At 37.2% G+C, this 26,739-nt stretch overlaps 1 protein-coding gene across 2 annotated transcripts in view; it reads left to right on the top strand.

Annotated features, from left to right (window-relative positions):
* The window catches only part of ADGRA1 (adhesion G protein-coupled receptor A1), a 414,565-nt gene that overhangs the window by 337,823 nt on the left and 50,003 nt on the right, over nt 1-26,739 (top strand). For both annotated transcript variants that reach the window (XM_026670712.2, XM_087964252.1), the window contains exons 15-17: nt 577-704; nt 5,018-5,141; nt 25,679-25,824. In XM_026670712.2, the coding sequence (XP_026526497.2) occupies nt 577-704; nt 5,018-5,141; nt 25,679-25,824 (398 nt within the window). The remainder of the gene's footprint in view (nt 1-576; nt 705-5,017; nt 5,142-25,678; nt 25,825-26,739) is intronic.

Here is a 26,739-nt window from a genome sequence, read left to right as displayed (position 1 = left end):
CTGTGTTGGCTTCAGGTTTTTGTTCACATGTGGATTCTAGGAACTTATTAGAAGCCATAGTAAGAAAGAGAACATCGGGTCTAGATGAGAATGCAAACTCTTTAATCATTGTTTTTTTATCTGAACAAAAGGATTTTAAGAACAATAAAATTGTTCTTCCTAAGACATTGTGGAGGCGTCATTTAGGATTCCTCTTCAAGTGCACAGCCCCTAACATGAGACAGAACAGAACATACACCAAAATGTGTATATCAGGAGTGTCCAACTTTGGTTTAAGAACTGTGAACTTCAATTCCCTGAATTCTCTAGCCTTCCATGCTTTCTGAGGAATTCTGGGAGTTGAAGTCCACAAGTCTTAAAGTCAACAAGGTTGGAATCCTCTAGTGTAGATGAAGATAGTTGATTGTGAAAAGCTAGTATTTATTAATACTAGCTTTTCATAATTAACTATTGTCATCTACACCAGAGATTTCCAACCTTGTTAACTCTTTGTTAATTCCCCAAAAATCTAGCGTTCCTCTATGTAGGAGGCAAGTATTGCACTGATTAATTTGTTTCATTTTCCTTCTTTGACAGGATCAGAAGACGGTATGGCCCCTATCCCAATACCCAGGGGAGTTCCTGCACCCTGTGGTTTATGCATGTACTGCGGTCATGTTATTGTGCCTCTTTGCTTCAATTATCACCTATATTGTGCATCACGGGTAAGAAGAGAGATGCAGATTATTAACATTAACATTAAGTGGATTCACCCACTTCTCTTTTTCCTTTCTTTTGCAACATAAAAAGGTGTGCTAAATATTATACTTCTCTCCCCTTACCCAATCAATTTTTGGAAGAGATTTGGTAAACAGGATTTCATAACTATATGCAATTTTCCCATTCATCATTTTCATAAACAAGTCCCTTAATCCAGTGCAGAAGAAATATGTGTATGGGAAAGACTGAGGACATCAAGGCACTTCAAATGCCTTTGAGAACATCCAATGTCCATTTGTTTCCACATGGATGTTCTTTTTCTCTCTCCCTCCCTCCCTCTCTCTCTCTTACTCTCTCTCTCTCTCTCTCTCTCTCTCTCTCTCTCTCTCTCTCTCTCTCTCTCACACACACACACACACACACACACACACACAAACATTGAGAAGGAGGGTGGAATGATAGCTGATTCCACCCTCCATTATTGCAAATGCTCTGACCATTTGGAGAAATGTTTTGCTGTTGCAAATGGAGCTGCATTCACCAGTTATATTTGTTATACAAATAATTACATCTGAAATGTCTTCTGCAGTTTGACAGGGCTCAGTGATGGTTTATATAAATTAATATTTCTATTCTGTTATCTGCCTCTTTTGTCAAAGAAAGTAAACATAGGAAAGATTTCCATGGGGTTTTCTTGGGTATACTTGGATATGAGCTATTTTCACTGTGTCTGGATTTTTTTTTATTCTAAACAATCCAAAAAGTAGCTTTTATTCTTCTTTCTCTCCAAAATACCATCCCCAGACCACTTTTTTTTTCAAAAGAAAGTGGTACCATTAGTAGCTGTGATAGTTAGAAGAAGAGAAGTAAGGAGTTAAGTTTTTTTGTCTCTTTACTCTGCTCGCAACATTTCTTATATCCATGCAATCATTCACTTGCATTTAGGTTTACAGTTATCAGTAAGTCAGGCCTGATTTGCTATAAGCCGTGACTGATTGGGTTTATGCATTGTCCTAAGACAAAGCATGGTTTAGAGGTTGGAATAGCTGAGCTAACTAAGTAGATTAAGCCAAACTTAACAGGTCAAATGGCAGTTTAGCACAATGTATGGATCTGTTACAGAAATATTTTTCTTTAGTGCAAATAGGGATGATGTTATGATGAGCTCCCATTTGTGATTTTCTGTATAATTTTTTTCAGATTTGCAGACTCTCCATCACATACAAGAATGCCTGAATTTTATAGTTTCACATGAATATAATTTCATGTGATCAAGTAATTGGCTCTGTGACTGATCTACGAAAATATGGATGAAAAGAAACTGATGCTTGATGTATCTAATTTTATCTGCACTTTATCGGTTGCATACTCTTCTCATGCATGAAAGCTCATATACAGGTGAAACTCAAAAAATTAGAATGTCGTGCAAAAGTTCATTTATTTTAGTAATGCAACTTAAAAGGTGAAACTAATATATGAGATAGACTCATTACATGCAAAGCAAGATAGTCCAAGCCGTGATTTGTCATAATTGAGATGATTATGGCTTACAGCTCATGAAAACCCCAAATCCACAATCTCAGAAAATTAGAATATTACATGCAATCAATAAAACAAGGATTGTACATAGAACAATATCGGACCACTGAAAAGTATAAGCATGCATATGTACTCAGTACTTGGTTTGGGCGCACCAACGTGCCTACCGTCCCTGTCCTATTGTTTCTCTTATTCTTTTATTTTCTTATATGTACCATTTCATGTATTCATAACTATGTATACACTTATACTTATTATCTTGTAAACAATTGGCAAATCAAATAAATAAATAAATAAAATAAATAAATAAATTACTGCCTCAATGCGGCATGGCATGGAAGCTATCAGCCTGTGGCACTGCTGAGGTGTTATGGAAGACCGGGATGCTTCAATGGCGGCCTTCAGCTCTTCTGCATTGTTCGGTCTCGTGTCTCTCATCTTTCTCTTGGCAATGCCCCATAGATTCTCTATGGGGTTCAGGTCAGGCGAGTTTGCTGGCCAATCAAGCAAGTAATCCCCCGGTCATTGAACCAGGTTTTGGTGCTTTTGGCAGTGTGGGCAGGTGCCAAGTCCTGCTGGAAAATGAAGTCAGCATCCCCATAAAGCTCGTCTGCGGAAGGAAGCATGAAGTCCTCCAAAATCTCCTGGTAGATGGCTGCGTTGACCCTGGATTTAATGAAGCACAGTGGACCAACACCAGCAGATGACATGGCTCCCCAAATCAACACAGACTGTGGAAACTTTACACTGGACTTCAAGCATCTTGCAGTGTATACCTCTCCATTCTTCCTCCAGACTCTGGGTCCTTGGTTTTCAAATGAGATGCAAAAGTTGCTCTCATCAGAAAACAGGACTTTGGACCACTGAGCAACAGACCAGTTCTGTTTTTCTTTAGCCCAGGTAAGACGCTTCTGATGTTTGTTGTTCAGGAGTGGCTTGACAAGAGGAATACGACATTTGAAGCCCATGTCCAGGATCCATCTGTGTGTGGTGGCTCTTGATGCACCGACTCCAGCCTCAGTCCACTCCTTGTGAAAGTCCCCAACACTTTTGAATGGCCTTTTCCTGACAATCCTCTCCAGGCTGTGATCATCCCTGCTGCTTGTGCAACTTTTTCTTCCACACTTTTCCCTTTCACATAACTTTCTATTAATGTGCTTTGATACAGCACTTTGGGAACATCCAACTTCTTGTGCAATTGCCTTTTGAGGCTTTCCCTCCTTATGGAGGGTATCAATGATGGTTTTCTGCACCTGTCAGGTCAGCAGTCTTTCCCATGATTGTGATTCTTACTGAACCAAACTGAGAGACCATTTAAAGGCTCAGGAACCCTATGCAGGTGTTATGGCTTAATTAGCTGATTAGAGTGGGACACTTTGAGCCTAGAATATTGAACCTTTTCACAATATTCTAATTTTCTGAGATTGTGGATTTGGGGTTTTCATGAGCTGTAAGCCATAATCATTTCAATTATGACAAATCACAGCTTGAACTATCTTGCTTTGCATGTAATGAGTCTATCTCATATATTAGTTTCACCTTTTAAGTTGCATTACTGAAATAAACTTTTACATGATATTCTAATTTTTCAAGTTTCACCTGTATAACATGCGTTTTTTCTAGCTATAAATCTGTTTATTATATATTTCCTCCAGTGGTTTTTGACTTGAATAACATTCAATTCATACATTATCCTGATGGTCTGTGAGCAGTATCTACAATTCTCTTTTCATTACTCTTAGTATGCCAATGTGGTCTGCAAAATATCCTTCTTTCCTCTGCTGTTTAGTCCAGACAACACTATAATCATCCCTCCCCAACCTGGCACATTCCATATCTGTTAGATTGTAATTCACATAACCTTCAGAAGGTGCACCTGGAAGACACAGGTTGGGGAAGGCTGTTATAAAAGATTCATCCAATTGGAACTCTGAGAATATCTTCAGGTTCAGAGCTGCTTAGGTAACCCCTCTGCCTGGAGATCCTTGAAGGAAAAGTAGACAGACAGCCATGTTAGTCTATGGGAGCCACAATTCAGGAGAAACCTGATAGCACTTCATCAAACTAGCAATTTTTATTTATGCCTTTTAATAAAATGTTTCCGTCTGAGATATGCTTTCAGACACCTTCTGATTTTTGGAGGAAGGGTGGATCCAAAATGTACTATAGAAATAAATACTGTACAGACTTTCGTGTTAATTAAGCTTCGTGTAGAAATTACTTTTCTTTCATGTAGAAATTACTGGAAAATACAATTGTTATTCTCTAGACAGTGTATTTTTCCAAGAGCTCATTTGCATAACAACCTCTTAAAAGTTGCTTCAAGCTTTGGTTTGTTTATTCATTGAAAAGACTAATGGTATGCTAAAATAACAAAGGCAAAGAACATGAATGGACTAGTTCTTGAAGTCCCTAGTTAAACAAATGATTTACCCTAATTTCCATTGGAGGCATGATCAGACTGGTAAGTTGCACAGTTTTAACAAATGTCCAGAGGTCAATATAGGGAAGAGTCAGAGTAGTAAATATAGTAATTGTAACAACTGTAATAACAACAAAAATCGGGATTCTGCAAATTCTAGAGTACTTTCTTTAGAGAAATAATTCGTATTTAAGCAGAACTGTAATTCTGATTCAGCTCTTTCTGAAACAAGTCAAGCACTAAGGATCCTGAGTTTGAATCCCTGGCTATCTGTTCATTGTTCACCATTTTGTGATGTTATTTGTGAATAAATATGTGACCTTGGATTTTTCTTGTTTGTTTGTTAACTTTAAATAGCACAATTCGAATCAGCAGAAAATGTTGGCACATGCTTCTCAACTTCTGTTTCCATACTGCTCTCACTTTTGCTGTCTTTGCTGGTGGAATAAATCGTGTAAAATATCCAGTTATATGTCAAGCGGTGAGTGTACGCTTTACTGTACCATTGCCAATGTATTATATGATCATGAAACGAAAGCTGTGAACTTGCACATATTGGTGACCTTAACATTCTTCCTTTGGATGGATGAATCTTATTTTCAAAATGTAAAAGAAACTGAATAGACTGTTGTCAGAAGCTTCTTGTAGGTGTGGGAAACCTTTAACAGCTCAGTCTGAACCATTTTTTACTTGCAGATAAATCATATTCTTTCACTGGGACTTGCATGTACAGATATAGTTCAGGTACCCTGTTTCTCCAACAATACGGCCTCCCCAATAGGAAGTCCCAGCATGTTTTATAGGCATGAAATGAAATTAAGCCCCTCCCCCAAATTAAGGCCTATATTAAAACATTTAAAATGGGGGGGAATGATGGGGGGCTTGCCATTAGGAAGCACTTTTGTTGCACACCCGGATATGGTGCTGCCTGCATTGACCCCGATACGAAGTGCCCCACCAACGCCGAGGTCAACATCCCAGCAGTTGCCACCTGCCCGAAGATGCAAGGGGGGAAATTAAGTCACCCCAAAAAGATGGCCTAGCCATTTTTCGGGGCTCAAAAAAATAAGACCTGCCTTATTATATGAGAAACACGGTAGTATCTCAAGTCTACTTACTAATTTTCTTTCTATTGTTACATTATTTTATATAAGTTATTCTTCTCTCTTTCAAGTGATATTCTTGAGCGCTTCTAAGCCTTTTTTATGTATATTATTAGTATAGCTTATATGCAGATAAGAAAATGTTTAGCTTTCATTTAATGCAAGGCATAGGTTTGGTTATCTTTTTAAAAATAAACACTCTTAAATTAAATGAAGGAGCAGAATGAAAGCTTTGCTGTTGGCTTTCATGGGAATTTTTCAAGATTGTCGCTTCCTTTTTTTCTTAGTAAGCCCAAATGAGGATATAATTGAGTTAGGGTTGAAAACAGTTTTTGTTTGTCCAAATAGTATCATACTTCAGGATGGAGGGGGGCAAAATCTTGCATTGTTTTTAACAGATTGGCCAAAACTTAGCAATCAAATCATTTTGAAGATACAACATAATTGTATTAGGATGCAGACAATGAAACAGTGTGCCCTTGCCTCCTAGCATTTGCAACTTGATGAGCAACCCTGAGTTAAAAGAGAACCACATCTTCTATACCCGTGATGGCAAACCTATGGCACACGTGCCGCAGGTGGCACGCAAAGCCATTTGTACAAGCACGTGAGCCCCAGCCAAACTTACCTGAACTGCGCATGCAGGGGCCTCCCATCTGATTTTCAGCCCATTTGAGGTCTTTTTCGGCATTCCAGAGGCTCAAGGGAAGCTTCTGCAGACTTTGGAGGCCAAAAAAACAGGCCAGTTTCATCACTTCCTGTATTTACGGAAAAACCGGAAGTGACAAAATGGGCCCGTTTTTCGACCTCCAAAGGCTGCAGAGGCTTCCCTCGAGCCTCTGGGACTCCAAAAAAGGCCTCAAACGTGCCGAAAATCAGATGGGAGGTGATCAGTGTAGGTAAGGGGGTGGCGGGGGGGGGAATCGTGCACGCATGCGCAGGTGGTGGTGGGGCCATGTGCATTGCCTTCTGGGTGCTGGCATGCGTGCAATTTTCGGCACAGGAGCTCAAAAAGGTTAGCCACCACTGTTCTATACCCTTGACCTGCTACTTTTAAAAGACAAAACAAAGAACAAGGCAGACAGAGCGTAAATCACAGCATAATATTGGAGTGTTTTAGGTAAACCTATCTAGATGACCTCCTTATTATTTACTCCTTATTAGGTCAGTACAGCAACTATACTATTTTTGAGATATAGTCAATGAATGTGTGTGTACATACATAAATATATATTTATAAGAATATATAAATAATTTTGTTTAGGGGGGCATAGGTTCCTGAGTGATTTTCCCATTACCACTTAGGGTCAATTCAGCTTGCTGGAAATGTTTTTTTTTACAAGGGAATTTGAAGCAGTTCACCTGTATTGAAGTGGGGGAGGAAGGACATCTCATGTAGCTCACATAGTAAGTTTTATTACCATATATCAAAGAAAAGAGTAATTGAAATGACCAAAGTTATATCGCCTTCTTATTTAGAAAGTTTAATGCATCAAAACTATTTTTAACATTTGACTCAAGACATCATGACATAATTAGAGATTCATAATATTATGCAAAGTGTGAAAAATAGATGGAGATTTTTTTTGTCACAGTGAAACTGACAGAAAATAGATTTAGTTGGCACAATATTGAATATTGCAATATTGAATTTATTATTAGTGTGAGTTTCACTAGCTAATGCTTCCTCCATGAATTTGGTGTTTAAACTATCTACAAGTCATGTTGATCCCGGAATCTACTGTAAACCTTGCTGGTAAAATGCCCACGAAATGTCTAGTTTGTGTAAAACAAAATTGAGAAAAAAACTCTTTGTTTGTGTCAAATTTTAGGCTTCCTAATAGAAACAGGCTGCAGAATGTGGAATACAGCCAACCAAGAATGGATGGATCTTTTTGTTGATCCAATAGGTCTCTTTTCATGTATTTATGTTGAAAATAATTATTAGGAAAATTAATAATTGTGTGGATCTCATTAACTCATATTTAATTTATGACATTTATAACTTGGTATAATTTCACTACTAAGCAACAAGAGTATGTTTTTCTTAGTTTATTAATTAAAACAATACAGCTTGAAAATTACTGGCCCAAATGTTTAAAGACTATAGACAAATTACAACTGAAAGCTATGAGACACTGTGCTCTTTAGAACTTTTCAAGTTCAGAAAGAAGGAAAGTAAAAAAGAAAAAAAAAAGAAAGAAGGAAAGTAAAAAAGAAAGAAGGAAAGTAAAAAAGAAAAAGTAAAAAAAGGGGGAAATGAATACAAAGAGATTTTCTTTGTCTTCATATTATTAGTTACTAGAGCTGAGTTTGTTCATTATAGCTAAGGGCAGAGAAATTTGGGATGAAAAGAAGAAAGCTCATAGTAGCATTCATGTCCATATCGGTGAGCAATGGATTCCTTCTGAGAAATCTGCAGCTCCAGAGGCTTACATTATCCCTTAGGTTTCCTGCTGAAAGTAAAGCAGAGAATAAACAGAAATGATAGTATATGGGTTGAACATAATTTTAAGAAAATAGAAGAATCCAGAAAAACATCCCAGTTCTATCATTCTCCATCCATTGCAGCCTTAGATCTTGGTAGCCACAATGACAACAACAAGAAGAAGAAATACCTAATGGTTAATAACATAAATTCTGTTCCATAGAATTTGATAGATAATAACATAATCATATGTTTTCCTTTATATAAAGTCCTTAAAACTTTGTAAATTAATGTTTTCCCAGATCCGCCTTTCCTATTTTTTAGCTTGTTCCTTGCTTTTTCAGCATCTCAGATCTAAGAATTTACTAAGATTGTAGACAGTGGTTCTGAAATAATGGTCATTAACTCTTTCAGCATCTATAGTTCAGGGCTGTCAAACTCAAGGCGCGGGCCAGATCTGGCTTGCAGTGTGGTCAGATCCAGCCATGGGTCCATCCTGGTCTACCCAGTGCAAAGAGGAAATATCAGACCAGCGTAATTTTGGCCTGGCTACCCAATGTGAAGAGGAAATATGCCAGCAGTTTTGGGAGTAGCATCAAGCTTGCCATGCCCACCCAGTTGGCCATGCCCGGCCAGCCCCCTGAAGTCAACCACAACTGTTCTGACCAAGGCTTCCCGTGACACCAACAAACACACATAAAATCCAAAACCCCTTTTATTTTTTCAATGGCTGTGAATTATCGTCATTCACAGCCCGGAATGAGTCTTAACCAATTATAATTATTCCCAGGAACATCTGCCAAAGTTCTTCGAAAGACGTCTGATAAGAATGCACCTTATCTGACTTGAAGTGCCAATGACTAAAATCCCAATTTATCTTTCCAAAACCAAACAGAGAACAAATTCACCACAGAGCTTTCAGAGTCTAAACTGATCAGAGCGAATGACATTGCTTCCTGCAAATGTTTTCCTACCTTTACACTTCCTTATATCTTATGGGAGGGGCAATCACCTCCAAGCCTAACTCCCAAGTCGCCCCTTTTGTCTTAACTGTTTTTGCCTTCTGGCAGCTTTGCGCACCTGCGCACTGGGAACAGGCTCCCCTTGTTTCTCTGCCTCACTGCTTTGGAGTCAGCACACCACTCCCAGATGGTCCTGGCCCCATCTTTGTATCGGAGGCAGGACCCTTGTCTGAGCCCTCCCGAGACTCCCGGACTGGTCCCTGATCTTCTCCACTGTCCGATTCTGCTGCTATCTGCACAGGCTGCCAGTGAACCACAACAACATCCCTGATGCGGCCCTCAATGAAAATGAGTTTGACACCCCTGCTATTGTTCATCTAGCTTTGGAATCTTGAAATTGGGTAAAAATAGTTATTTATTATCTGCTCCTTTATCCAGGTTCCAAATTTATTTTTATATCATTTATTCTATTTTTTCCCAACTGAAATATCATTCACCTTGATGACTAAGGAAAATTGGAATTGAACAGTGCCTACAGTATTTCTCCCAGTTTACTTACTTTAATCACAGGTCCCCTATTTCTTTTGCTTTATTTATTTATTCATTCCTTCATTTTCATCTCCAGTGCAAATATCATGCCTTTCCAGTCTCTTGTCTTTTTATATCATCACTATAACTCCCCAAATGCTGGTGAGACTGGGTTACAAGCTACAAGCAAGGTTACAAGCAAGACAGACTCTGAATCAGGATAGGTAGTCCTCAACTTATGACCACAATTGAGCCCAAAATTGATGTTGCTAATTGAAAAGTTTGTTAAGTGAGTTTTGCCCATTTTATGACTTTTCTTATCACGTGTGTTAACTAAAGCACTGCAGTTGTTAAATTAGTAACACAGTTGTTAAATGATTCTGGTTTTCCCATCGATTTTGCTTGTCAGAAAGTTGCAAAAAGTGATCACAGGACCCCAGGACATGGCAACCGTCATAAATGTGAGTCAGTTGTCAAGCATCTGAATATAAATCACATGACCATGGGAATGCTGCAACGGTCATGAGTGTGAAAAATGGTCCTAAGTCACTTTGTTCAGTGTCGTTGTAATTCCGAACGAGTGCTAAATGAACTGTTTAAGTCGAGGTCTTCCTCTACTAATATAGATCTTCAGGGATATGAAAGTAAAATCTCTAATAACTGAATAGTTGAAATTTAGTTGAATCATCCCTGGGAGATATGATCTTTCACACAATTTACTCTCCCAAACTACTATAGAAAATGTTCCCATGCACTCTTTAATATTTTCTCTTCATCAATTCTTTAGAGTAGATATAACAACAGTCCCTCAATAAAATCTTTGACTATGTGGAATAGTAACGTTGGGTCATGTCTTTCTGTACCATCCCTTTCCATAGGGTCCATGACAAATTGTAACTTCATGAGTAGAAACACTTCCAGGTGCTATGGACAATTTTTATGTAACCCATTTACTTTCTGACAAAGAATCTAAATCCTGTGGCAACAACCAAAATTGTGTTTGGGAGATTTCTCTTTGGAGGAGCAAAAAGATAAATAACAGCACTTCCATTTTATTATGTGCACTTTACATTGATTTTACATAGCCTTATCTAATTGTCTATGTGATCACGAAGCATCAACACCAACTTAATAGCACATAATCAGTCAGTCAATAAATGTAACCAATATTTTTCTCAATTTCTTTTTATTTGAAACAATTGGATTAATCTTTAGTACTGAACAAAGTTGATTGATCAATTGATTGATTGATCATTCATGTTTGACTCCATTTTAATATCACTTTCAGTCACAATTTCTAAATGACATTATCACAGTTTTCCATAGTTTATTTTTTTAATTTAATTTAATTTTTATTTATAAGCTGCCTGACTCCCAAATAATCCTGTGGCTTTCTCCATGTCTAAGAGATTAAGTCTACAGTCACAGAATTAAAACTTATTGATTACTATTTTATTCTTAACAGAATTTTAAAAAATCAAGCAGTTCCATTAAAGAATTAGTATCAAGTATCAAGAATTAGTATCAAAAAATCAAGCAGTTCCATTAAAGAACACACATGAATAGGAATGAAGTAACATGGAATAACCTTGCAGACATATATCAATGACATACATGCTAATGCTTAGCATATAACTATAAATATCACTCTCCTCTGAGAACTTTATCTTATATTGGACTCCAAAACATAATTCCAAAACATAACAAGAATAAAACTTTTATATACATATACATATATACACATATACATGTGTACACAGAGAGAGATACCTTAGCCTTTATGTTCATTATCAAACATGACATTTTTATGGGACTGCCATTCCCATTCACATGCTCTCATAGAGTCATAGGATAGAGCAGGATATCCAACCTTGGCAACTTTAAGACTTGTGGATTTCAATTCCCAGAATTCTCCAAGGTTGGGCACCCTTTGGGATAGAGTATGAATCCATTTCATAAAACAGTGCCATCAGTCCCAGGAGGCATGCCTTCTTTGTAATGGTCAATCAACTTGGAAACAATCTCCCCATGACATATGATTAGGTCTGACCTTGCGGTCTTTGGATGGGCTGGAAAAATCTGCTTATTTCTTTAGATGTTGGGAGCAGGATGAATAGAATTCCCACCTGCAGGAGGGATATGAAGGTGAGCCTCAGTTGCCTATTAATGGTTGTTTGGCATTTAATTGCAATTGATTTTTTGTTTAATTTCCTTTGGTTTGTTGTCCAAACTAGCAATGTTGAAATTGAGCAACCATATAAATTATGTAATCAAACATAAATGTATTTTATCCTGTTGCATGTAGATATGGACATGTACTGTTCCTTTAGCCATGAATGTTCAGTGTTGTGGCTTAAAACTAACATATACATGAAAACCATCTACATAAAGTAGCACTCTTAAATGTCATAAGCTGTTATGTAGAAAAGCGAAGTCTGTAGGCCCAATTTCAGATGTTATTATCTGATATGTTTGCTTTCATTATTGTGAGATAAGTATCTATTGATGGGCGTCCCTTTGGGGGAAATTATCACTATTTTCTTCATTTGTAGCTTTGTTAGTCAAGACAGTAGGATAGTTTATTGAGCAAATGTAGCTGGATAATTACATGGGCACAAATGTCTGTCTCTTGCAGTCTGAGTCGATTACCTTGCAGATTGGAAGCTGACACCATTAATGCGCTAATGAAAAATTGATTTTCCTATGTGAGTTTGTTTGTTTAAGCAGTTTGTTAAAGCCCCTACAACTCATGGTTGCAGCCCCAGGTGGCTATCCTAGGGTTAAAACACGAAGCAAAAACAAACAGCAAGAGTAAAAACAACTATTGTCAAAGGACAAGCAAGCCAAATTGCAGTCGTTTTAACCACAAACGGGTGCAGGCAAAGAGCTTTACTGAAAGCCTACGGGGGCTTCCATTGGTGTGCTCTTCTGAAAGCCAGGCACAATAGAAAAGGCACATCACCCAGAGAAAATTAGAAACACGCTTCCTAGGGGCAATATGTAAAATATTTTTCTTTACAGCGAATTGATAGTGGTAATTGTCTATTGTCAAGATGTAAGATTGACAAAGAGAATTGCGATACAAAATAGTCAATTTGCCCTCCTCTGTGAGTGTATAGTTCCATGGAACCTATTTTTTCTTTTTCTTTTCCTTTCTGTTTTTGTCAACCTATATTAATATTAAGCTGCTCTGCCATAAACTAAGCCAATGATCTCACAGAAGACTTTTTGTACTAAGCCACAACTGTAGCTTATCAGGCAATTGTGAGTGAATGCCAAAAGATTGTCCTTGCTGAGTTTAGCATGGCATCCATGTAATGAACAAAGTCCATAGAATGGCCTTGTACCCTTTTTTATTTTACAAAGAAGATGCCCGAGTCAGAAGTAATATTTACAGATTTCTAAACTATAGTACAGAGCCAGTTTAATGTAGTGTACATAGCATCAGGCTAAAAACTGGGAAACCTTGAGTTCTAGTCCTGCTTTGGGCACAAAGCCAGTTGGGTGACCTTGGCCTCATTGTTCTCTCTTAGCCCTAGGAAGCAGGCAATGGCAAACCACTTCTGAAAATCATGCCAAAAAAATTGCAAGGACAAGTCCAGCTAATCTCCAGGAGTCAGCACTGATTCAAAGATACACACACACCAACTACAAATGGCATTTTTTCTGATGTTCCTCACTGTTTAACTGAAAAGAAAGAACTAGATAAATGATCTGGTATGACCACTGTGGGAGATATTAGTTTATAACATCCCAGTTCATTAAGATAAATGATTGAGTTTGACACAGACATGGGTGGAAAATGTTCTACTTATCTTTAGAAACGATGCAGGCAGCGATCAATAGTTGCAACATCTATACGTAACACCTGAACATGAAGAGCTTGCTCAAGATAAAATCCCATTTATCCAGCAGTGACAATTTATGGTTTTTAAGCTGGAGAAAATAAAAGTCCCCAGAAGTAAAGAAACAGACAAATAAAGTATGTTTAATGCTCTTGCAAATTCTGATTTATAGAACATAATACAGCCATTGTGTTCATTTTTTTTTTCATGGTTAGAAAAGCCCAGAGAAGAAGTGAGAAACATCGACTAAAGGAAAGAAGTGCAACTTAAGATTCCTCAAGGGAGCATTACATGCCAACGAGTTATATAGGTTTATATGAATTTTATTTGAGTAATCAATAATAAAACTAGTCATTACCATGGCAACTATCACATCACATACTTCTTAAACTCCCTCTGAATGTAGTGAACAGATTTTAAAGGCAAACACGGGGAATTAGTGCACATGGAACAGTCCCCACCCATTAAACTCAATGGGAATGGGAATTGTGCTCACTTAATCCCATTTTCAGCTGGAAGTGTGATGGGTTCAGAGACTTTTATTCATCTAAATACCCCAGTACTGGTCAGACAGATCCATCTGCCATGATATATTAAAAGGAAATGACATTTTTGACTAATATGTGGTATTTGTACAAAAGCACGGCTCACCAAGTTTTCCTCCCAAACTCATCCATCATTCATATTGTAAAAAGAGCCATGCATTTTTCACTCACCATACACATCTTTTCTATTGGAGTCTCCTTCAGCTAGAGTGCCATAATCCTTTATGAAATTTAATTTATGCATAAGAGGCAAGGAAGACACGAGTGCAGCACGCTTCCTCCTGTTGTGTTCTACTATCTCAGGGTTCTCTAGAGTGGTCAGTATTGAACACTCCAGTTGATAAAATCATGTAGTGTTGCTCTTGTTTGTAGTGTTATTCCTTAAAGTAGTATTTATTAAATTATTTTCAGTGAAATATGACTGAAAGCATGGACAAAAACCCCAGCTGCAGAGGCACTGATTTCATCATAGAAGCATTTGTGTGCTGGTAGAAGTCCTAAATGAAGACAAGTGAACTTTACTTTGCATGGAGGGAACGTATTTGACTTTGAGTAACATGTAAAGATCCAAACTCCAAAAAGTGAGCAAGTCCAGAAAAAAATAGAATTGGTTTTTTAAAACAAGTCAAATAGTGGAGAGATAGTCTGTTCAGGTATGAAGTGCCATGGGACTGAGCCATCTTCAGTCTCTTGTCTGCAAGGTCTCTAGGCTTATATACTGAACTTTCATGTACATAAACACAATTTATCACATTACCATGCCTCTCACGCAATGACTCTCCCACATAGAACCAGCCCTGCCTCAGTTACAACATGTAGCTCAACATGCAAGGGTTATTGCTTGATGACTGGTTACAGTGACAGCTTCGGACTTCACTTTTGTGATTTTACATACTTTGGGGGACAAAGGATTTAAATGGAAAAGGGTAATTTCCTGTTAAGAAGATCTCGAATTTAGGTAGTTGGAAGGTAGTTGTTCAGGTAAAATGGTTTTAAGACATGATAGTTCACAATTAACATTGTGAATTGTGCCCAGAAAAGGGCTTGCAGCCAAAATTACTTGTAATTTAAGAATCACGGGCTATTGAAATTGGCAGCTTACAAAAACCTGAACGGAACATTCTGAGCCAGCTAAAACAATTTTTAAAGGCAGATCTTATTAGTGAAAGAAATATTATTTTTTAACAATTCGCTCAATCTCTGCAGTCTTATGCCCTGCTCCAAAAGTCCCACAAACCCTCTAGGCAGATTTTAAGAGAGAATAAAAAACTACAAAAGAATGGCAATCATCTCATTGGTGCAGCAAGTGCTTTACTGCAGCAATTTCTTAAAAATAAAAGCAAGCAGAGTTAAAAGATTTACATATTTCTAAGGTTGGCATGAATGAAAGAGCTCTTCTACATTCTGTTTTGCTAGTCTCCTGCTTTGCTAAATCATTAGCTTCGGGGTCATTAGAATATAAAATCAACACCTTTTTCCAGTTGTTTGCAGATAGGGGTCATTATCCAAGCTGTTTTTAAAATCCTCTAAGCTTAGTTGTCATAATTAGAACTTGAGGCGTGCTGCTATTTATTTTTATTTATTTCTTAGGTTGCATAGACTTACAACAGCCTTACAACTCTTGATGATAAAAATATTTATTTTTATTTTATAAAAATAAAATGCCCATATTGTAATAATATATTAAAAGTGTAATGATAATAAAGTAGCATAGTTGCAATTTAGAATTGAAGCAGTATAACAGGAACAATTAACAATTCTTAAGTTAAATAAACCCTCAGAAGAGTTCCATTTTAACCAGCTTTCGGGAAAATTGATTCGATTAGAGCAAGCTGAATTTCCCATGTAATTTCCCTGTTCCAAAACAGGAATACTTGTCTTAACCTAACCCAATACCAGCCTCCTCATTAATACTAATATTCACATTTGGGGGTTTGCTTCTCTTTGTCACATTAGCAATCTCAGTGAAAATTGTGCCTTCCCTTTGCTTAACTTTTTGAAATTTTGACCAAACCATTCGATCAAAGGATAGATTAGGAAAACAAATACTATTAAATATTTTGAACCGTGGGTTAAATTTGAAGTTAGTAATCAGTGGAACAACTACAGGTTGTAGCAATTTCTTTGCCCCTCTAGCAACTCAAATTCTCATTGAATGATCATCTAACCTTTTGAAGCAGATATAGTATGTGGAAAGATTGAATCAACTAATATTTTGTATGATGATATCCATGGCATTTTAAATTTGTCTTCAAATGATTTAGGCTAAACATGGGAAACATGTGAAGTCACAATATAATTTACACTAGGAAAAGTAATACATTAATGAGAAACTTTTTTTCCAGCAGTAGCCACATTTCAAGACTTTCTAGTTACCTAAATAAATAGGCACTGATAGGATAAAAACTTCTCTGGAACCGAATTGTTTTTCAAATCACCAATGATATTGTATTTGCTATTTAAAATGGATCTTATTTTAAGTTTTGTATTTGTTATTTAAGAGTTGTTGGTAAAGAATATGGTTTTCTTTAAGACTTCATTGCTTTATTGTTCCTTTTGACTTTGTGAAAGTTTTTAACCAAAGTGTCCCACAATGTTTTGTTCAGGAAATAGATACATGTGGATTGGATATAATAAATTAGTGAATACATAGCTGTCTTGAAATTTTACTCAAAGGATGCTCATAAATAGTTCCTTATACAGTATATCTAGAGTGAGATGCAGAATCACCTTAATATGGGCAGCAAATAAATGTTGAGTGGAATCTCCAAGGTTCAGTTACTTGCCTCTTTTTCTCGATGCTGTTGAGTGGGATAAAGGGGTAGAGGCAATACTTACCTGATTTGCAGATGAAATATATAATGTGTTGCAATAACTAATAATCTAAAAGACAGAAATATTATTCAAAACAATTTTGATAGGTCAGCGAACTAATCTGAAAGTATCAGGATATAGAGGAATAAATCTATTTGACTTTTCTTCAACATTATTATTTAGTATTTAGACTGGAAATCAAGTACCCAGCTCTCTTTTAGAAGGCTCCATTCCTACAGCAAAAAAAGTTATCTTGGGTTTTATGTTCCACACACTTGTCTTCTTAATAGTAGAGGACTAAGAATACCAGCTAGGTTATGATATTACCATTTCACTAGTCTTAATTCTAATGCTTTCTGTCTTGTTGAACACAATAAGACATCTCTAGGCAGTGCCATTGAGTTCTCTCTTGTTGGAAATCTTTGTAGAATAAAGGAGAAGGGGTGTCATTTCTTAATCCATTATTTACCAGCCAATTCTCTTAGAGTGGAGCATCTAAGTCAAGCTTCTGCCACCAATAACATTCTGAAATAGACAAGGAGGGAGGAAAAGAGTCTAGAACACGAGTTGCATTCTTCAGAGGCTTTCTTTCTCCATAGCATCCATTGCTAAGTATGTTTGGAATAAAGTTATTTTCTGTGGGAGAGGATACCCTCATTCCTATCTTATTTGCCAGAGGACAAGAAACAATCTAGGTTTTTTTTACAAACAGACTAGTTCAGGTTGTTTTGTTCCCCTGGTTTGTTTTTCCCAAGCAGATTCAGCCTGCTGGCTAAACATTTTGTACATGTTTCAATCATAATTAGTCATTTCTTTATATATCACATTTTTGCAGTAAATATATTATGCTCAAGAAATTTACCCAGTGGACAGTTTAAATATCAGAGGAAATGCATCAATGAGGCTAATATATAGTTCAAGTAACAATACCAGGATTATAAAACTAGCAGGATTATAATAATCAGGATTAATTTGACAGGTGTCGAGGTTCCTCCAACTCTGTGATTCTCTTCTATTATGATATGATTCTATTCTATTATTCTTTTATGTCTCCCTAGTTTCCTCGGGAAGGGAGAGTTGTATAAAAGAATAATAACTCTGTTCTCCTTGGAGCATGTGCCTGCTGCTGGAGTTTTATATTTTCAATCACAATAGTCATTTCTTTTATATATCACATTTTTCATAAATATATTATGCTCAAGAAATTTACCCAGTGGACAGTTTAAATATAAGAAATGTCATCAATATACAGTTCAAGTAACAATACCAATAGCAGGATTATAATCAGAAAGCAGGTTCTTTAATTGTTAGAGATTAATAAGGCAGATTTCAGACACTGCAGTGAGACATAATATGGTTGGTTGATTGGTTGGTTCTCTATTAACACATGTATAAACCCAGCTTTTGGATTAATGACATTGTATTACATGAGAATGGATCTTTGTGACTTGTTCAGCCATGAATCCAGCCTATGACTTCTTGCCTCATCAAAACAGTAAGAGGCTGAAATAATAAATACCAGGCACTTCATGTAATACAGGGCTGTCAAACTCGCGGCCCCAAGCCGGATGCATCATGCACTGGCCACACCTGGTTTAGTGAAGGGGAAAAAAAGTCCTGATATGTCATGTGATGCTGCCATGGCAATTTGAGTTTGACACCCCTAATGTAATAGAAGGCAACTTGCTTCTTTACCAGCATCTTAAATTTTTGTGATGGTAACTTTTCTCCTTTAGCTACCAGAACCGTGAAAGATGCAATAGGAAGTTTTTTTGTAGTCCCAGAGATGAGAAAAGAAAAGAACAAATAATGAAATCCTGTGGCAACTATTGGTGTGTTTACACCATGCTTAACTAGATATGGATAGGGCTAGTATGTCATGAAACCCTGAAACCCAGTCATGCCCAGATGGCCGTATGATCCAAGCACACAAAAGTAAGTGAGTTGCTCGCCTTAATCAAACATCTAAGAAAAGGGTTGGGGCATAGAATACTGAAAATGCAGGGCACTGTATTATAGAATGAATTATCAAAGGCCTTTTGCCTCTAAATATCTGTCAACCTTTAAAAAAACATGCCCCCATATGCTTCATTTAACAGTGGTGAATTCACTGGCAACTTCCAGGCTTAATTTGTGCAATAGACTCTCCATAGGCTTTATTTGCTGTCACTTGGAAAATTAATGGTGTCTACGCTGTAATCAGGGGTGGGATTCTACCAGTTCGCACCTATTTGCTAGAACCAGTTGTTAATATTCTAAGCAGTTCAGAGAACCAGTTGTTAGAAGAAATTACTGGCCTAATCCTGTAAGGAAGGCAGGAAGGAAACATTCTGGTGTTGCTTACAGAAACTGCCTCTCCATTAACCCTTATGACATTCTTGGCAGGACTAGACTTCCTGTCTCTGGAACTTCTCTGGAGTTTTTTTCCCCTCCTTTGCTGGTACTTTGCTTGTGTGGAGTGACCATTCAAAGTTACAATGGCACTAAAAAAATTGACTTATGACTATTTTTCACACTTACGACTGTTGCAGCATCCCCATAGTCATGAGAGGCCAGGCGAGGAGATGCGTGCCTCAATGCGAGTGATATTGAGTTGGCCAATAACATGACCACCAAGCCACATCCACCCAGTCACATGACCACCAAGCCATGCCCACCAACTAAGCCACACCCACAGAACCGGTTGTTAAACAATTTGAATCCCACCCCTGGCTGTAATCCAGAATATCTAATATCTAATTTCCTAACAATGAGAGCAATCAACCAATGGAACACCTTGCGTTCAGAAGTTGTAGGTGCTCCACAAGGGTGGGCTTCACTGCCCTAATGACTGGCTGGGTGGGCGTGACTGGGAGATCATGTGATCGGGTGGGCGTGGCTAGGTCATGTGACTGGGTGGGTGTGGCCAACTCAACGCTGCTTCTTTGCCCCAATTACACACACACACACACACACACACACACACACATATATGGATCTTTGGTTATTCGGGTTTTCTCCCGCGTAAGATTGGAAGTATCTAGGCAACGTTTCGATGAAGTCTCATTCATCATCTTCAGGCTTGTGTCTTCCGCTCTGTGCTTCTCAGAGTGATGTGAGCTTGCAGCTACTTCTTCTTTTTAACTGCTAGTGGGGGTGTGACTTGATTGGGTGGGGGCTTGGCTGTGTTCTGATTGGGTGGGGGTGTGTTCTCATTGGTTGGGGGTTTGGCTGTGTTCTGATTGGTTGGGGGGTTGGCCGTGTTCTGATTGGTTGGAGGTGAGTTCTGTTCAGGTGGGGGCTTGGTTGTGCTCAGGTTAGTCTTAGTTGCTGGGGGATTTGAGCTGGTGAGCTGTGATCTTGCTGTTTGGCTTCGAGTTCGTGGTCGTGCCGCATCTTCATGGTGGGGGTCAGTTCGCTTCATGTATGGCTCGAGTTAGAAAACCAAGGAGTATACGAAATCCTGTGCACCGCCTGCCCCACCACATACATTGAACAAACTAACAGAAGAATAAGTGCACACATTGAAGAACATAAGAACTCAATCAAAAAAGAAGAACCGACCTCTTCCCTGGTCCAACACCTCAAAGCCACAGGACATGAGATTGACTTTAAAAATACCAGAACTATCGCCAAAACCGAACACTTCAACAACAGAATAATCAGAGAAGCCATAAAGATAGAAAAATGCCCACACAGCATGAATAAAAGAGATGACACCTCCCGCCTACCAGCCATTTGGAAACCCGCCCTCATGAACAGACGAGTACCTAACATGAAGAATGACATCAGACCCACACCCACCAGGGCCACACAAGATGCCACCACCACACTTCCACGTAAAAAGCAGACTCACACCCACACAGAAGATGAAACACGACCACGGACCAGAAGCCGCACTGCAGCTGCATCACTACCCACTTCAAACCCCTCCGACCTGAGCACAACCAAGCCCCCACCTGAACAGAACACACCTCCAGCCAATCAGAACACGGCCAACCCCCCAACCAATCAGAACACAGCCAAACCCCCAACCAATGAGAACACACCCCCACCCAATCAGAACACAGCCAAGCCCCCACCCAATCAAGTCACACCCCCACTAGCAGTTAAAAGGAAGAAGCAGCTGCAAGCTCACATCACTCTGAGAAGCACAGAGCGGAAGACACAAGCCTGAAGATGATGAATGAGACTTCATCGAAACGTTGCCTAGATACTTCCAATCTTACGCGGAGAAAACCGAATAACCAAAGATCCACATACAAATACCCATGAGAACCTCAGAAAACAAATATATATATATATATATATATATATATATATGTATATATGTATGTATGTATATATATATATATATATATATGTATATATATATATATATGTGTGTGTGTGTGTGTGTGTGTGTGTTTCTTAAGTTTTCACAGGTACTTACATGTATGGTATTCAGCTTTGTTCGGGTATTTTTCCACGTCATTATAGTTGTGCTTTTAAAAGTTGTAGCAACGTTTCGGCAGAATCTCATCTGCCATCATCAGGCTTCTGTATAGTGTTCGTCTGTGAGTCAGACTTTCACAGCCGTTTCAGTCTGACTCACAGACGAACACTGTACAGAAGCCTGATGATAGCAGATGAGATTCTGCTGAAACGTTGCTACAACTTTAAAAGCACAACTATAATGACGTGGGAAAATACCTGAACAAAGCTGAATACCATACCAAAAAGTTGTTTATTATTTCATGCATTTAATACTTAAATAAAAGACTGGGTGATACCAGGCTTAATAGCAGTGGCTGTGAGAGGGATCTTGGAGTCTTAGTGGAGTAATGTGATTCTTATTATTTGGGAATTAATCCCCTCAGAGGCTAGTGGCTATGTTATCTGATTTTCTCAATGGCTCTCTCTCGCAAGCACTGAGTGGATTGTTTATCTAGCTTGCAACACTTTTACAAGGTGTGAAATGCTCTTGGCTGAATGCCCAGAAGTTCAATTAAGCCTATTAAGAGTTTTCCTTTGCTTCTGAGGTTATTGGGGGCTCTGTTTTATACTTATTTGTACAAACTGTGAAGAAAAAATGCTATAGTTCTACCTACAGATTGTGACACAATAATCTATAAACATTAATTTCTGTTCTTTAAAATATTTAGTGGACGTTTAGTTTAAGTCCTTTAAAATCTGTTCAATGGTTCATTTAACAGAGAATTTTTGAATTTTGTATATTATGATAGTGTTTTTTCTCTGAATTGGTGTTACTTCATTTAAAAATCATTGTAAAGATTCATTCTTAGGAATGTTTAATAGTTGAATAATTGTTCATCCTTAGTATTTTCTCAGGTTGGTGGTTTTCTTGCAGACATTTCATTACCAATGGAAGTAACATTATTAGTGCTAGAAGGGAATGGGGTTGAGCTTGCCTTTCTTGCAGATCTTCCATTATCAAACTAGATAACATAGTGATAGAAGGATGTAGGGTTTGCAAACCCCACTCCCTTCTAGCATTGATGACGCTACCTAGTTTGGTAATGAAATGTCTGCAAGAAAACCACCAACCTCAGGAAGCAAGGATCCCACAGTCGTACCCTGAGCCACAAATATTCTCTTCTATTAGTTGAATAATTGCCGGGCTTAAATACAATAATCAAGATGGAAGATTATTTTAGGTTGCAAAAGTAGGGCATACTTGTGTATTTATCTCCGAGCCACGCAGAGTCTTAGCTAGGGGCTTGGGAGAGCCCCCAGCAGCCCACTTCTGGTGTTGCATCACTGGAGACTTTGAAAAAGAGACTGGACAATCATTTATCTGAAATAGTATAGGGTCTCCTGCTTGAGCAGGGAGTTGGATCAGAAGACATCCAAGATCCTTTCCAATGCTATTATTCTATGTTCTATGTAGTAGAGCCTATAGAATGTTAATTTTAAAACCTCTATATTTGTTTCTGGGTAAAACACGAAGTGTTGCTTGTTTTCCTTAAAACCCAAAGGATGTGTGTCTGTGACACCCGATAGATTTTCTTAGGAAAACTTCCCACCAATCAGAAAAATAACTTTTTAAATTTTGCCAAAATGATAATTTAATCTATTTAAATTTAATCTATGGCATAGATAGATAGGCAGGTAGGTAGGTAGGTAGGTATATGTACACGTATATGTGTGTATGTATATATAATACCTGCCAAAAAGCTTGAGAATGTGAATTATGAGCTGGGGAATACACGGAGAACAATGGTTATTTTCTTGAGGCTTGCAAATAATAGTTTGCTAATGCCTTTCCAAGGGCATCCTCTACATGTTCTGCCCCTATATGAATCTATAAATAGATTTATTTATTTCCATTTTAGCTGTGGATTAAAAGGAAAGATAGGAAATCTACATTTCCATTCAAATTGCTGGAGCTCTATGGAGCTCAAGGAATGTCATTTTCCTACTATTGGAACTGCTGGGTCATTTTTTTCTAGCCCTAAGATGCTAAGCAATTTCAGCTTCGTACTATAATGTCACTACTATTTGATTATATCAAATCAAGGAATGGCACCTTATTGATACAATAGTTTGGCAGCTTTGCACTAACACTGATTGTGAACATTCATGCAAAACTACATGGACTGTTGGTAGCAACTCTGGTTGATTTTGGATTGAGGGTGGATTGATGTACATAATGGTGGATTCGTTTGAAAAAGTTTCTGAGGATGAAAATTAGAATGGTGACAATGTGGGAGAAACTTCAGGGCATAGATATATATCTTCGAGGCATTTTTCTATAACCCTTTTCTTTTCACTGGAGGCAAAGTGGAGGGAACATATAATTTATCTGAGCACAGATATACAGACTAAAAAAAACAGGGAAATTGCTTGCTAAAGTTTTATAGCAGTTGGAGGTGATTTTCTTACTGCTAACAAAATACAAGAGAATATTTTTTTCTGCAGATTTTTTAAAACTATATAAGGTGATTAGACAGTTACAAAATTCCTTCTGCTATAGTATAGATTCTTCCTGTTCTAGATTCATACACTATTCGGTTTAAACTGAGTCTTTATTGCAAATAGATTTTCTGGATTTATTTTCAATGAAATGTTTGTCCAGTGGAGGGTTAAATTATGATGTAACACTGTATTTGTTTTTTTGATGGCACTTTTGCAAATTTGTAATATTTAGGAGAATAGTTCAATTTGAGCCAGTATTCCTATAGTACCATATTTATAATTCTAGACTCCCAAACCAGATTCTTTTACAAAGTAAGCTGCATCTTCATATATTTTATAGCAAATAATGAAGACTGTTTCAAGAATCTTTGATTATATATTTTGATGAGCTTTTATTTATATCTCAGTGTTAGAAAAAAGAGTCAGTAAGATAAGAGACTCAGTCCATATTGCCAAGTTGAGTCCTATGGTCAGTAATTTGTTGTTGTATGAATCTAATAAAGATTAAAGCAATATCATTCCAGTCTTTCAATTACACTGAACTGAATGTTAATAATGGTACAAAAAAGGTTGCCTTTTTGGTGACCCAAAACATTTAATTTTGCATTACATGTTCCATCATTAGTAAAGCAGTAACAGATCTTTTAGCCAACTAGATTTTGAGGGACCTTCAAAAACTCAGAAGTGATGAAACCAGCCTCACTTCAGGAGGGAGAATATTCCATAACGTGAGTGACAATATACTTGCTAAACTGCAAATTTTCATTAAACACACAAAAGATTTCATCAATGTGATTCACATAAAGCAATAACATGGTAAACCTTTTCCAGATAGGACAGTAGGTTGTAAACAGAGCTTATTATACATTTCAAGATATAAACTTAATATCTGTCATATATAAAAACATAATTGTATTGCCTAATGCCTTTCTAATTTAATGTAAAGCATCTATGTTGGCAGGGTACCACTGTATCTTTTTACAGTAGGACAAGGAACAAATGAAATATTTACATGGAATAAGATGTGTGCATAGTGTGGGAGTTAAACTGAGAGCAAGAGATTCTCCAGATAGAGTTATCAGTTATGTCAACTACTAACAGTAACCCAACTTAACCCAAGATATACATGGCAAAAGACACACACCCCTCCCCACAAAAAAACCATGAGAAATATGAGAGAAAGAAATGCCAAGATTACCCTCATATGGATATAAAAAGGGAATTGTGTCATCGTGCCTAAGTAGCAGCTTCCTAATATGCATTAAAGCTGTAATGTAATGTTTTGTACCTCAAAAAGTCTCAATTGAACTAGAGCCTAGCTAGAATAGTCAAATGTGGAAAAATTCTGCCCAACTCTCATTAGGGAATTTTGATCTGTTCACAGCAAGGTCCACTTGATATGTTCATGGTTCAATTGTGCAATGAATGAGGAAGTGTGTTTTAAGGGGTGCTGATTATTGTTACTTCACTGTTCTCTCCATTGTTTTTGAAACATACACATTGTTGAAGCAGGATTATTTTTCTAAACAAGATATCTGGGCATTTTAGGAATAGAAATTATCTAACAAAGGAACTAAAAGCATTGTCCATTATGTGTTTTAAACATAGGCAACCCATTTTTCAATAAAGAGGGAAGAGACTTTTATCTGTTGTCTTTTCATAAAAGCCCTATTTTTCCAGGTATCAACACCATCTTGAGAAACAGACCTTATTTTATCTTCTTTTTCATTTTCCTACACACTGATTAAAGCCTGGAAATACTTAAAACATCCCCAAATGCATTTCCTTTCGCAAAATGCTTATATTTGACAATGTGAACAAAAACCAGTAATGATAATATGCTTTATTTTTGTGTCCCTGTGCTGAGCCTTTCTATTTTTCACCATTATATTTTAGGTTGGTATTGTGCTGCATTATTCTACACTCTCTACAATGCTCTGGATTGGAGTGACAGCAAGAAATATTTATAAACAAGTTACAAAAAAGCCTCAAACAGCCCAAAACAGTGATCAGCCTTCATATCCCAAGCAGCCATTGCTCAGGTATGGAAGATTATGGACATGTTTCTTTTCAAATTTGCTTTATATATGTACGGCCATCCCTACATCTACCAGTTGGCTTTAATAGTTGGCAAACAACTCTATAAAGGATGTCTTTAGAGTCATATTGCAGCCAAAGTGAGAAATGAAATTATAGTTTGAAATTAGCTTAAAGTTGACTGTTCTGACAATGGTAATCATAATTAACGATGATAAATTTGAAGACTTTCATGATTATTTGCATCTCATTTAGACACAAATGAGGGAAGGAGCAGCACATAAATTTACAAATACAGGTTATTATGTACATCTTGGCTTAGAACCATTTCTCTGGAACAGGTTTAATTATATAATTGTTTGATTGTTCCTTATTTCTAATGCTTTTACACCAACATGAATAGAAAACAGTATTCAGGAATCAAAACAAAGAATAAGGAGCGTAAGCCATTAATTATTCATTAATTAATTAATCCTAAATATTCCAGCATGATTTCAAACTCGTATGCCCAATTCTGCGGAAGAATTTTATTGTTTAATTGTATTGTTTACATTGGCTGTGCTGGCATTGCTGTTTGTATGCCTTTCACATCCTTGGAGACTAAAGCGAGCTTTAAAATTCCTATGAATAATAATATTCCCAAATAATTTGAGGAAAGGAAAATCTGTTTTGTAGTTATTTGTACAAACTGTGAAGAAAAATTGCTATAGTTCTACCTAGAGATTGTGACACAATAATCTATAAACATTAATTTCTGTTCTTTAAAATATTTAGTGGACATTTAGTTTAAGTCCTTTAAAATCTGTTCAATGGTTCATTTAACAGAGAATTTTTGAATTTTGTATATTATGATAGTGTTTTTCTCTGAATTGGTGTTACTTCATTTAAAAATCATTGTAAAGGTTCATTCTTAGGAATGT

Source organism: Notechis scutatus, chromosome 4 (genome assembly GCF_049901735.1).
Source record: "Notechis scutatus isolate UNSWTSFEM ecotype Mainland chromosome 4, rNotScu1.2, whole genome shotgun sequence".
NCBI lineage: Eukaryota > Metazoa > Chordata > Lepidosauria > Squamata > Elapidae > Notechis > Notechis scutatus.
The sequence above is the reverse complement of the archived record's forward strand: the minus strand, read 5'-3'. Positions and strand labels throughout refer to the sequence as shown.